Source organism: Lampetra fluviatilis, chromosome 31 (genome assembly GCF_964198595.1).
Source record: "Lampetra fluviatilis chromosome 31, kcLamFluv1.1, whole genome shotgun sequence".
Lineage (NCBI taxonomy): Eukaryota > Metazoa > Chordata > Hyperoartia > Petromyzontiformes > Petromyzontidae > Lampetra > Lampetra fluviatilis.
In genome coordinates, this window is record NC_136305.1 from 12,619,450 (window position 1) to 12,634,397 (window position 14,948).

At 50.1% G+C, this 14,948-nt stretch overlaps 1 protein-coding gene across 1 annotated transcript in view; it reads left to right on the forward strand.

Moving 5' to 3' along the window:
• The first annotated feature begins 1,358 nt into the window (after positions 1–1,358).
• Positions 1,359–14,948, forward strand: part of SELENOS (selenoprotein S) — a 32,042-nt gene continuing 18,452 nt past the window's right edge. The window contains exons 1-2 of the mRNA XM_078871154.1: positions 1,359–1,467; positions 1,837–1,965. Of these exons, the coding sequence (XP_078727280.1) occupies positions 1,416–1,467; positions 1,837–1,965 (181 nt within the window). The 5' untranslated portion in view covers positions 1,359–1,415. The remainder of the gene's footprint in view (positions 1,468–1,836; positions 1,966–14,948) is intronic.

Consider the following 14,948-nt stretch of genomic DNA (forward strand, 5'->3'; position numbering starts at 1 on the left):
ATACAAAAGTCTATTTTTTATAATTTTTTCATGGTGTACAGTCCGGAAAGTACACACATGGCAAATTTCAAGTTTGTTGCATGTCGAGAAGTACTCTAAACATTTTGAACAGACACATATTTAAAAATGTCCTTTTTATTTACAGATAGTCCCCGAGTTACGATGGTCTGACTTACGATATTTCGATCTTACAATGGCGATACGACAAAATTGTGAAATTTTTAATTTCGCGTGGCAGGCAAACGCAGCAGCGTACGAGGTACGATACGCCATCTCCCGCCTTGTGTGATGCAGATAGGATTGTTTCCTGAAAAAAACTTCCTATTAAATTGCAGTTTATATAGGTAGGCTAAGAATTTACCTTGTTTTTTACTTTACATTTTACTGTGCAATACAGTATTGCAATTAATAAATACATACAGTATATAGTTTATACAGTACGGAACTGTAAATTGCTCTGTTTTGATAAATTATCACCATTTTTTAAGACTCCTGGGTAGGCTAGGCCATCTTAGACTTACGATATTTTTGACTTACGATGGGGTCGTCGTAACGCATCTCCATCGTAAGTACAGGACTACCTGTACATAGGTGACGGGGGTGCAGCGTGTGGAGTGACGTCATGCGCGTTACACACATTTCTGGGCTATTATAGTATTTTGTATTGTATTTGGAGAGGCAGATATGCGAGAGACTTCTCTGCTCGTTATGCATATTCCTCACGACACTAATAATTATTTTGACTTCGTGCGTTTGAGATTTCCAGGCTCATTTGGTCGATTTTGCAAGTATATATTTGGCCGATACTGTAAATGTAATCCACAGTATTTTTGTGCTTCATAGTTCATTGAATTTCTCCAATCTAAATAAAGCTTCAGATTATATCGTTACATCGTATAACGCACTTGCTGCCATTTGTACCAAAATGATAATCGGCTTGCCGTCAATCAACATGTTACAAAATACTTATTTAACGGGTAATACGTTATATGTTATGTAAAGCTTAAAATCAAGAATGAATGTAGTCAGTTTGTTTACAGTTCAGAGAAAACACGCGCTTATGTCTGCTCGAGAGCACAGAGAACACAGACAGAATTAATTCCCTCGTCCTGTGGAGGTTGCGAGCCGGCGCTATCTTGTTATTCGCGGCGGCACGATTCGAGATTACGCGGCAATTAAGAACTTTCTAAAAGTAAATTGTCAAACGTTTCTAAAGTTTAAATCTCAACGCCTCTCTGTCCGTGCCGCTCTGGTTGGTGTACGTTTTATGAATGCGTGTGTATGATTATTATATGTGTGTATGTGTATTTACTAAAGGGGCGTACTGTATATGTTTATGAACGTTGACGTTTTAGACGAAAGAGCAACGTGCGGAGTAAACGCTCATAGCCGCGTGGTGACGTGGAGGAGGAAAGATGGACCCGCGGAACGAGGAACCCGCGGTGATACGCGGTGCCAGCGATGCTGGTGGGAGCCGCGAGTACCGCGTGTCCCGCGTGTCCTGCGTGTCCCGCGAGTGTGTCCCGCGTGTTCCGCGAGCGTGTCCCGCGAGTGTGTCCCGCGTGTATCGCGAGTGTGTCCCGCGTGTATCGCGAGTGTGTCCCGCGTGTATCGCGAGTGTGTCCCGCGTGTATCGCGAGTGTGTCCCGCGTGTCCCGCGAGCGTGTGCCGCGAGTGTGTCCTGCGTGTCCCGCGAGTGTGTCCTGCGTGTATCGCGAGTGTGTCCTGCGTGTCCCGCGAGTGTGAGCGGCGTGTCCCGCGAGTGCGAGCTGCGTGTACCACGTGTGTGAGTGAGTGTCTCACTGCCTCTCTCCCCTCTGTGTCTGTGAGCGTTAGTGTCGGAGCTGCTCGCTCGCTTTGGCTGGCCGCTGCTGCTGCTCTGCGCTCTTCTCTACTTCACTGTGCGCCGAGCCACCCCATGGCTGCGATGGGGCAGGAGCAGCAGCACCAGCATCAGCAACCCAGGTTTTACCAATCGATGAGTCGACACCACTTTATTTTTGGTCACGGCCGTATTCTTAGTCACGGCCCTGCTCTGGCTTTGCCTCTTAACACGGCTCAGCTCTGGCTTGAGCCGCGCAGTTGCTTTCAAAGATACATACGCAGCTCAGCCATTGCATGTCTGAGCCTCAGCTCATGGAAACCCTGAGCGTGGTTGGGACCATTATAATATCAGGGCAAATGGAGCCCATCAATGCCTGCAGACTATTGCTGGACAGTGACAAGAGACAAGCCAAGAAGCGCCGAGTAGACACTGAATAAGGACTAAACTAAGTACTTATATACAACTAGCGGAAGTACCCGGCTTTGCCCGGGTGAAAAATATATTTCTTAAAAACCTTACATATATATACACAGATACTAAGGTATTGTCAAAGCCCGGTGGGCTGTTTGTACATTTCTCCACCAACAAATATTTGAGGCTTTCACAAGTCCAAAAAGTTGTAGAAAGTGTGGGGTAAATAGTTGATGTCAAAAGGTTTCCGAAAATTGCGGTCTCCCCCCCCCCCCCCTCAAAAAATATCTTTACCCCTCGTAGTTATATATACTAACAACACCTTACATACAACAGAGGAAGTGGTATCTATTGACTCTGTAGTAGTATCTACTGACTGTACCGTAGTATCTACTGAGCCAGTAGTAGCTACTGACTGTAGTAGTATTTAGTGACTGTAATAACTACTGACCATAGTAGTATTTACTGGGCCTACAGTAGTATCTACCGACTATATACTCGTAACGACTAACTGTATAGTATCTGCTGACTCTATAGTTGTATCCACTGACTATAGTGATGTAGTGACAGAGAAAGGTCACTACTGTGTCGGCCCGTACGAAGGCTGGGGGCCCCAAGGGGGTGCCTGGGGGGTCACGTGGTGGAGGGATCCGGACCCTCCCAGAGGTGGGGGAAGTGAGGCGTGTCCTGGGAAGGGAGGCGTGGCCTGAAGAGAGCCAGCCACGCCGGGGCGGAGCCAGCCACGCCAAACCAAATATAAGCGTGGTGTGAACGCAGAGCGAGGCTGCTGTTGTACTTTACTCCAAGGTGAAGACATCTTCGGTCGTCAAGTCCCGAGTCGTCGTCCTGGGCCAGGCAGGCCGTTGCCTGCCTGGTCCAGTCTGTGTCGTGTTCCAGAGTGTTAGTGAGTTGAGGAAGGTCACCACCTCATGTAGAGTGTTATATTATTTACCGTTTAATAAATAGTGTTGCCTCCAAGTTGCGTGTGTGTGCACCTAATTCGAACCTACTACATTTGGCGTCAGAAGTTGGAAAAATAAATATTGCTAGGTGTTATCCTAGGGAAGTAAAATGGGCACACGAAAAACAAATATACAACTCACCTGGACGCCTTCGTACAACGGGGACGGTGTGACGACCATCCTTCGGACAGCCCCGGGGATGGCAGCCCCGGTGACAGAGAGAGAGAGAGATGGCGCTGCGCGCGGAGCGGCGGGACTGGCACCACACTGCTGCTTCGCCGCCATCGGAAATGGAGCGACGGAGCCGCGGGGAGAGGACACCATCGTCGCTGCGGGGGCTGGCAGGGGAGGCCCGGCCATGCGGGCCACGCGGTTCCTGCCATTTCGGCGGCTGGTCGGGGCGCGGTTCCCGCCAAAGCGCCGCTCCCGCCATTTCGGCGGCGGGAACGCCGCTCCTGCTGCTGAAATGCCGCTCCCGCCGACATCAACGCCTGCAGAGGGGGAGTTCCAGTCTTCAGCTCGAGCGCGAGAGGTGGATGGGTTCGCAAGAGCAGGCCGTGTTCACCATGAAAGATTCTTCGGGCCGTCCCAGTGCTCCACCTTGCCGCCCTCCACTATTCACAGTTTGCCAGGCGAGTCGTGACATGACAAGCACCCGGCCCCAAGAAAAAAAATAATAATAATCTTCACCCATCTTACGTGCGCCGGGTTGCGATCGCGTGTGTTTTTTTTTTTAACTCGCTGGGTTGCGGAGCGTGTTCGTCCGGTTGTGTGCGTGATAAATTGACGCGGCGACTATGGGGGTTTCTGCTTGTAACAAGTGTTGCTGTTAATTACGGCGTCGAGATCGGTATCTTCGGGGTGTAGTTAATGATTAATTCGTGTTGGTGTCCCGAGCTCCGTTGATATCCTGTATGTTGCCGTGTTAATGACTCGTGTTGTTACATCGTTTTGTTGCGAAATCGCCGTTGTTATTGTGTATACTGTATGGAGTTTCGCTCGTGATTGCCACGTGTAACTGTAAGAAACTTTGATCGTCATTTTTGCCAAGGTACAGACCGTATGGAGCTTTGCTTGGAATTGTTAACAGTGTATGGACTGTTGGGTACTTGCTTGTGATTATTTACTATGTACGGATTGTCTGGAGTAGTGATTGTGTGTGTTGCCATGTGGGGACTGGATGGAGCATTGCACCAAATGATTGACTGTACGAAATTCATATACTGCATATACTGTATTAATCAATTCGGCGATTCTTGGGGTTTGTGTATTGTTTTGCTCTCAAAATTCGAATGCCCTGAGTCCCATGGTTAATGTTGAAGGGGTTTTTCAAATGACAGGTTCGGTGTGTTTCAACCTCACTGCTTGGCTCCTGTCCGTTGTTGCACAGATGATGTATTTTGTGCGGGAATGCCCCTTGTGTTCTACATCGATCGGGGGTGCGTTTCCGTTAATTGCTGTCAAATTGCGTTGCTCTCTCCACTCGGTTGGTACAGCTGCATGCTGCAATGCGAGTCTCGGAGATGTGTACGGATACGGGATGTGAGGTGTATTGTTGTGACCATTGAATATTCGGGATCGTCACAAATTGTGCGTACCTGTTCGGCATTGGATCAGTTCTGTGGGGGATCATAATTCAAATTGTATGTGTTGTGATGGTGTTAAATTGCGATGGTGACATGCTGCCAGGGATTTGTAATTGTGGTGCTGGCTGTCACTTATCTTGGGGCGCAGGTCCTGACCAGGATGGCCCAGTGAGTGTTGCGTGTCTAACATGAACGTTGTGGTCCCGTCATGCAATGGCTGATGGCTTGACCTGACAGCCCGGAGATCGAGACACTCCGTGGCTTGTCTAGCCTAGTGGGCTGTGCGCTCACATGGCTCGGGGAGTGTGGTCCCGTCATGCTGTGTCTTGACGGCTTGACCTGACAGCCCGGAGATCGAGACACTCCGTGGCTTGTCTAGCCTAGTGGGCTGTGCGCTCACATGGCTCAGAGAGTGTGGTCCCGTCATGTTGTCTGACAGCTTGACCTGACAGCCCGGAGATCGAGACACTGCGTGGCTTGTCTAGCCAAGTGGGCTGTGCGCTCACATGGCTCAGAGAGTGTGGTCCCATCATGCTGTGTCTGATGGCTTGACCTGACGGCCCGGAGAGTGAGACACTCGGAGGTGCGTTGAAACAGTGGGCTGGAGATTCGCAAGGTTCAGGTGGAGTTGTCCTGTTACGTTGGGACTGTATCCCTCAGTTGTTAGGGTGCATGTTGTGCAATGAGTGAACGATGGGTCGTCTCAGCTCGGTCGGTACAGTTATATGCTGCGATGTGAGTCTTTGAGAGAGACTGGCTCGTCTCAGCTCGGTCGGTACAGCTATATGCTGCGATGCGAGTCTTGGAGAGAGACTGGGTCGTCTCAGCTCGGTCGGTACAGCTATATGCTGCGATGCGAGTCTTGGAGAGAGACTGGGTCGTCTCAGCTCGGTCGGTACAGCTATATGCTGCGATGCGAGTCTTGGAGAGAGACTGGGTCTCAGCTCGGTCGGTACAGCTATATGCTGCGATGCGAGTCTTGGAGAGAGACTGGGTTAAAATCCCACCGATATGGCCGACATGTGCTACTGGTTGTGACGCCGCGTCGGAAAGGCGGTGGGGTGGTAACATGGAAATTCCCCCCCCCCGATATGGCCGACGCGTGCTACTGGTTGTGACGCCGCGTCGGAAAGGCGGTGGGGTGGTAACATGGAAATTCCCCCCCCGATATGGCCGACGCGTGCTACTAGTTGTGACGCCACGTCGGAAAGGCGGGGGGGTGCTAACGGGTGACTGTCATTGCATGCGTGATTCTAACGGGGGGGGGGGGGGGGGGGCTGTGCTGGAGCGTAAGTGGGTTAGCCAGTTTTCATGTATAATTGTTGTTAATTCCCCGTTTTCTGTGCGGTTCCCTTTTACCCTCGTCGATTCTGTATATATTACGTGATTGTATTTCTTATCGGTTGCCGGTCATTTATTGATGTTGTTGGTTCGGAGGCACACCTTTTCGATGTTTCAGAGTTGTGTTACAGCCGGGGACGGCTGTGTGTTTATACAGGGGGGGGTGATGTAGTGACAGAGAAAGGTCACTACTGTGTCGGCCCGTACGAAGGCTGGGGGCCCCAAGGGGGTGCCTGGGGGGTCACGTGGTGGAGGGATCCGGACCCTCCCAGAGGTGGGGGAAGTGAGGCGTGTCCTGGGAAGGGAGGCGTGGCCTGAAGAGAGCCAGCCACGCCGGGGCGGAGCCAGCCACGCCAAACCAAATATAAGCGTGGTGTGAACGCAGAGCGAGGCTGCTGTTGTACTGTACTCCAAGGTGAAGACATCTTCGGTCGTCAAGTCCCGAGTCGTCGTCCTGGGCCAGGCAGGCCGTTGCCTGCCTGGTCCAGTCTGTGTCGTGTTCCAGAGTGTTAGTGAGTTGAGGAAGGTGGTCACCACCTCATGTAGAGTGTTATATTATTTACCGTTTAATAAATAGTGTTGCCTCCAAGTTGCGTGTGTGTGCACCTAATTCGAACCTACTACAGTAGTAACTACAAAATCTATAGCAGTATCTACTCACTCTATAATAGTATCTACTGACTCTAGTGGCTACTCACCGTGGTAGTATGTACTGACTGTATAGTAGTATATACTGACTGTAGCAGTATTGACTGACTGTAGCGGTATATACTGACTGTTTTAGTATTTACTATAGCGGTATCTACCAACTCGATAGCAGTATCTACTATCGCTACAGCAGTGTATACCGACTGAGGTCGTACCTGCTATCACTACAGCAGTGCATACTGCTGTGTTGGTACCTGTTATGATGACAGCAGTGCATATATTGTGGTGGAACCTGCTATGATTACAGCAGTGCATACTGCTGTGGTGGTATCTGCTATGATGAGAGGAGTACATATTGTGGTGGTGGTACCTGGTATGATAACAGCAGTGCATATTGACTGTACTCATCATTCACCCTCACCATTCACCACTCAGAACTCACCCTTACCACTCATCCTCACCACTCACCACTCCCACTCACTATTTACCATTCACCCTCACAACTCACCACTCACCAACCTCCCTCACCAATCTCCCTCACCACTCACCCTCACCACTCACCAATCACCACTCACCCTCACCACTCACTCTCACCATTCACCCTCACCATTCAGCCTCACCACTCACCCTCACCACTCACCCTCACCACTCACCGTCACAACCACCACTCACCCTCACCACTCAACTTCACCCTCACTACTCACCATTCATCCTCACCAAGCACCACTGACCAATCACCACTCACCACTCTCCACTAACCCTCACCACTCAACCTCACCACTCACCCTCAAAACTAACCACTCTCTCACCACTCACCCTCACCACTCAGCACTCACCCTCACCACTCACCCTCACCACTCACCCTCACCACTCACCCCTCACCGCTCACCACTCACCCATCACCACTCACAACCGCCACTCACCCTCACCACTCACCCTGACCACTCACCACTCATCCTCACCAATCACACCCTCACCAATCACCACTCACCCGCACTGCTCACCCTCACCACTCACGCTCACCCTCACCACTCACCCCTCACTAATCACCACTCATAACCGCCACTCACCCTCACCACTCACCCTCAACACTCACCCTCAGCACTCACCGTCACCACTCACCCTCACTACTCACCACTCATCCTCACCAATCACACCCTCAACAATCACCACTCACCCTCACAACTCACCCTCACCACTCACTCTCACCACTCACCCTCACAACAACCACTCACCCTCACCGCTCAGCACTCACACTCACTACTCACCCTCACCACTCACCACTAATCCTCACCAATCACACCCTCACCAATCACCACTCACCCTCACCACTTGCCACTCACCCTCACCACTCACCACTCACCCTCACCATTCACCCTCACCACTCTCCCTCACCACTCTCCCTCACCACTCACCAGTCACGCTCACCACTCACCCTCACTACTCACCACTCACCCTCAACACTCACCCTCACCTCTCACCACTCACCCTCACCACTCACCCTGACCACTCACCACTCATCCTCACCAATCACACCCTCAACAATCACCACTCACCCTCACCACTCACGCTCAACACTCACCCTCACCACTCATGCTCACCACTAACCCTCACCACTCACCCTCACCACTCACTAATCACCTCTCACAACCGTCACTCACCCTCACCACTCACTCTTACCACTCACCCTCATCACTCACCCTCACCACTCACCCTCACAACAACCACTCACCCTCACTACTCATCCTCACCAATCGCACCCTCACCAATCACCACTCACCCTCACTGCTCACCCTCACCGCTCACCACTCAACCTCACCCTCACCACTCACGCTCACCCTCACCACTCACCTCTCACTAATCACCACTCACAACTGCCACTCACCCTCACCACTCACCCTCACCAATCACCACTCACCCTCACCACTCACCCTCACCATTCACCCTCACCACTCACCCTCACCATTCACCCTCACCACTTTCCCTCACCACTCTCCCTCACCACTCACCCTCACCACTCACCAGTCACGCTCACCACTCACCCTCACTACTCACCACTCACCCTCAACACTCACCCTCACCGCTCACCACTCACCCTCAACACTCACCCTGACCACTCACCACTCATCCTCACCAATCACATCCTCACCAATCACCACTCACCCTCACTGCTCACCCTCACCGCTCACCCTCACCACTCACCCTCACCACTCACCCTCACCACTCACCCCTCACTAATCACCACTCACAACTGCCACTCACCCTCACCACTAACCCTCACCACTCACCCTCACCACTCACTAATCACCTCTCACAACCGTCACTCACCCTCACCACTCACTCTTACCACTCACCCTCACCTCGCACCCTCACAACAACCACTCACCCTCACAACAACCACTCACCCTCACTACTCACCCTCACCACTCATCCTCACCAATCACACCCTCACCAATCACCACTCACCCTCACTGCTCACCACTCAACCTCACCACTCACGCTCACCCTCACCACTCACCCCTCACTAATCACCACTAACAACCGCCACTCACCCTCCCCACTCACCCTCACCACTCACCCTCACCAATCACCACTCACCCTCACCACTCACTACTCACCCTCACCACTCTCCCTCACCACTCTCCCTCACCACTCTCCCTCACCACTCTCCCTCACCAGTCACGCTCACCACTCACCACTCACGCTCACCACTCACCCTCACTACTCACCCTAACCACTCACCACTCACCCTCAACACTCACCCTCACCGCTCACCACTCACCCTCACCACTCACCCTGACCACTCACCACTCATCCTCACCAATCACACCCTCACCAATCACCACTCACCCTCACTGCTCACCCTCACTGCTCACCCTCACCACTCACCCTAACCACTCACGCTCACCCTCACCACTCACCCCTCACTAATCACCACTCACAACCGCCACTCACCCTCACCACTCACCCTCACCACTCACCCTCACTACTCACCACTCATCCTCACCAATCACACCCTCAACAATCACCACTCACCCTCACCACTCACGCTCAACACTCACCCTCACCACTCATGCTCACCACTAACCCTCACCACTCACCCCTCACTAATCACCACTAACAACCGCCACTCACCCTCCCCACTCAACTTCACCCTCACCACTCAACCTCCCCCTCACCACTCTCCCCCTCACCACTCTCCCCCTCACCACTCTCCCCCTCACCACTCTCCCCCCTCACCACTCTCCCCCTCACCACTCTCCCCCTCACCACTCTCCCCCTCACCACTCTCCCCCTCACCACTCTCCCCCTCACCACTCTCCCCCTCACCACTCTCCCCCTCACCACTCTCCCCCTCACCACTCTCCCCCTCACCACTCTCTCCCTCACCACTCTCTCCCTCACCACATGTTAAGGGCGATCCTAAAGGAATCTACAACCTTCGATGATTCCTTTGCGCGATTCAAAGAATCGATTCCTGGCGCATAGGAGGTTTCCATTTTTAATTACAGAGTTTTATTTTCATTGTTATGTTATGTTTTAAAGTTTTCAGGAGTTTTTAATTATATTTTAGCCCCGGTCAACGCCGGATATTTCCCATTCGTAGCAGTTTATATCAACTCTATAACCAACTTATATTAAACGGAAATAAGGTGATTCTAAATGAATCTACAACCTTCGATTCCTTTTCGCGATTCAGAGAATCGATTCTTGGCGCGGTCGGGTTTAGAGTTTTAATTACACAGTTGTATTTTCATTGGGATGTTATGTTTTAAAGTCTTCAGAAGATTTTAAATGTATTTTTCCCCCGGGCAACGCTGGGTATATCGAGTTTATACCACAAAGTCGTCGCCTGACAGAGTTGCGTGTCGAGGCCTAGTACCGTGCAGAGCCTCCGGCCTCGCCTAGATTGCCCACCCGGCTGAGGCTGGGTGCTGGGGCCGTTAACCCCCCCCCCCCCCCGCGCTACAATAATACTGTCTAATCGCTATAATTTTATTATCTACCGACCCTATAATAGTAATTGCACACATTGGGGTGGGGGGGGAGTGAAGAGGACGTGAAACTGTGATGAATTTACCTCAGAATCGCGTGTTAATGCGTGCGCATATTTTTAACGGGAATTCAAAATGGCGTCCACCTCGCAGCGAATGCGTTGCTACCCGTTGCCAGGGGCAACCGCCGTGGTCCGCGCCGGCCGGCGATAGTAAATAAATAAATAAAGCGTTAAATAAATAAATAACAAGAAATCGCACTAAATCGATAATCGGTCCGATTTAAAGTTTAGAGACGAAAAATCGGAAATGCCTAAGTTTACCGCGGGGCCGGGGTCGTGCCCACCTGCAAAATGTAATCTCGCCGAACCCCACGGTCCGAGAGCTAAATCCCCCGGTAGGGAGCGTATGCAGACGGATGGGCGGACGGACGGACAGACAAAAAATGAATTATATAGGTTAGATATACATAATAGTTTTTTGCCTTTTTTTTCATAATTCAATTTCATAATACAACCATTTTGCTGATTTTTTTAAGTGTTACATGAACAGGACAGGTGACATGTTATCAGGTAAAGCAACCATAAACACATGAAAAGACCAAGTTTGACAATTTAAGAGGAAAACTCTTTCTTACCAATAAAAGGCATTTTTGTCTGTCCGTCTGTCTGTCCATTTGTCTGTGTACACGCAACTTGCGAAGGATTTGGCTCGCGAACCGTGGGGTTAACGTTTAAAAAAAAAAGTAGCCGGGTACCACGCCGTAAGCCCCCTGGTGAGCCAGCGCTATTTTGTTTTTCCATCCGTAAACTTTAAAGTAGTAAAATTTACAATAGAGTGCTATTTATATTTATTTAATTATTTCCTCGCACCTCTCAAGCTGCCCGGGGGTTGCCCTTGGCAATGCACGCGCGTCATCGACAAAGGTCGCAATCGGGTACCCGATACCCGTACCCTACCCGATACCTGGCTACCCGTACCAGGCCAGGTACGGGTACCCGTTTGCGACCCTGGTGCGGTCGGGTACGGGTAAGGAATCAAAATCCGTTTGCGACCTCTGGTCATCGGTGGAGGGAGAGTGGGATTTCTCCTTCGCGTTCAAAATGCAAAAAAAATACACGCAACGCTGAGGAAAATTCATCAAAATGTCCCCCCCCCGACCCCAATGTATGCACTTACTACTACAGGGCTGGTAGATACCAATATTATAGCGCTTAGATAGTATTATTGTAGTGTGGGCGGGGGGATGGTGGGGGGGGGCAGGGGTAGCGGCCCAACCCCCAGCCTCGGCCGGCTGGGCAATCTAGGCGAGGCCGGGGGCTTTGCACGGGACTAGGCCTCACCACGGCACTCTGTCAGGTTAGTAGTTTGTGCTATAGAGTCGATATATACTGCTATACAGTCAGCATGTACTACTGTAGTGAAAGCAAGTACCACCACAGTATGCACTGCTGTAATGATAGGTACCACCACTGTATGCACTGCTGTAATCATAGCAGGTACCACCACAGTCCGTATGCACTGCTGTAGTGAAAGCAGGTACCACCACAGTCGGTATGCACTGCTGTAGTGAAAGCAGAAACCACTACAGTCAGCATGCACTGCTGCAGTGATAGGTTCCACCACAGTCGGTATGCACTGCTGTAGTGATAGCAGGTACCACCACAGTCGGTATGCACTGCTGTAGTGATAGTAGATACTGCTATCGAGTTGGTAGATACTGCTATATAGAGTTAGTAGATACTAAAACAGTATAAACCACTACGGTCAGTAAATACTGCTAGAGTCAGTAGATAATAATCCGGTCAGTAGCTACTGCTTTAGAGTCAGTATATACTACTATAGAGTCAGCAGGAATACTTCTATAGAGTTAGTAGTTACTACTATAGAGTTGGTAGATACTATTGTAGGGCCACTAGATACTACTACAGTCAGTAGTTACTACAGTCAGTAAATACTACTAAACAGTTATTAGCTACTACTGGCTCAGTAGATACTACTGTACAGTCAGTAGATACAACTACAGAGTCAATAGATACTACTTACTCTGTTGTATGTAGGGTGTGTAGGTATGTATACCTATGTGGGGGTAAATATATTTTCTGAGGGGGGGGGCAGGGTCAACAATTTTCGCAAACCTTTTAGATACTATTTACACCCCACTTTCTATAACTTTTTGGACTTCTGCAAGCTTCTTATAATTTTGTTGGTGGAGAAATGGACAGATGTCCTACCGGGCTTTCACAATTGCTTAGTATCTGTGTATGTATATGTAAGGTTTTTAAGAGAAGTTTTGATTTATATTTTCGCCCGGGCAATGCCGGGTACTTAGATGTAAAATGTAAAAACGTTTATATATTGGAAACAGTAGCCAATCAGTTTTAATTGTTATATTTGAGTTCAGCACATCAACATCCATAATAAACAGCAAATTTCATCTCTGAAGCAGACGACGTCTAAAAAACGGTAGACCAGTGTTATAAGAGCCAGCTCAACTTAAGCATGGCTTTGAGCTGGGTCACTTGAGCCACATCCATTTCTGAACCAAGCCGTGACTAACAATACAAGCCTAGCGCTAAAGGCAAATTAAGGACTTTCCTTAAAACGCAATATATCTCTGTAGTTGTGTATTTATATACTAGTTAATAAAGCCTGTCTTCACCAGGCAAACGTTTTATATAGATAATGAACCTGGTAATATATTACCAGAGCATATAGTGAGTTGCAATGCCCCACCCTCATCTCTACCCCCTCTCTCCCCCTATCTCTACCCCCCTCTCTCTCCCCCTATCTCTACCCCCTTCCCCCATTGTCTACTCCTACATTAGCACTGGCTGCCCCGCCCATGCTGTTTACACCGCACAGCTCTCCTCCTCGCAACTCTAGTCCCCCGCCCACTCACTTTGAAAACCCTTATAAGCAGTTGCATTTGGAGGCTTGCCCCCTCTTTTCGCTCCGCCTAAAAAAGACCGCTTGTGTTGCGATCGAAACGTCATGGGTTTTTTGCTTTTATTATTTAAAAAAATTATATCTACGTGACTTTACCGAAAGAACCAAGAATAAGCATATTACCAGATAATGTTTTTTTTGCATGTTCACCACAAGTATGTGTGGTCAATACAGACATGATTCCTTGCAAAAGGTTTCTGTTTGGGGTTTTAACATCTTAACACCTGTTTTATTGCCAGAAACTGTAAAACCAATTCCTATATTCGGCCAAGTAGTTGTTCAAGGGATGGCTTCCTTCTGATAAACGATGTTACGTATTCCGATGATTTGGTGATTGCTCCTCACGCAGAGTAGGAGTTGCTGCTGCTGAACCTGGAGCATGCCACTAAGAGGTGGGGCCTTATCATCAGCCCACCAAAACTAAGCATCTGCCTGGGTATTTTGTGCCATCAAACACTCCATCTCCACAACTCCCAATTGGTGATGGGGCAGTTGTGGAGAAAATGGAGAATTTTCCATACCTCGGAAGTGTGACCTCTGTTTGACAACAGAGGTCTCACTCTGAATCAACCGGGTCGCATCTTTCCATCGGCTGCATAATGCTGTGTGGAAGCTAATTGGTCAGTCGCTCCGCACGAAGCTTCAGGTCTTCTCGGCCACGGTCATGCCCTCCCTTCTCGATCCTTGCGAAATGTGGATCTCCCTAATGGAACATCTTCACCAGTTAAAAACATGTAGGCTGGCCTGTCTATGATCCATCCTGAGTTTAACCAGGCTGGATTGTGTGAGGATCTCACAAATCCTTGAAAGATCTGGACAAAGTCCTATCGGTGAACTCCGGCAGGCAAGTCTGCGTTGGTTGGGTCATGTCGCCCGCATGCCCAGCCACCGCATGCCTAAACAGCTTTTGTTCAATCGGATAGAGGGGGCTAAAAGGGGCGTGGCATGGGCTATAGAAGAGATGGAGTGATTTGGTACAAGAGGATGTGGAGCTAAGTGGACTTGCCGATGACGGGTATCAGCACTGTCACGTTCGGCCTCTGTGGAGGAGGCTCGTGAAGAACGCTACTGGGCATATAAAGGCAGTCGCCCTCCAGCAACAACGGAGGGGAGAGAACAGAGGTCGCAAACGGGTTTTGATTCCTTACCCGTACCCGACCGCACCAGGGTCGCAAACGGGTACCCGTACCCGTACCCGGCCAGGTATCGGGTAGGGTACGGGTATCGGGTA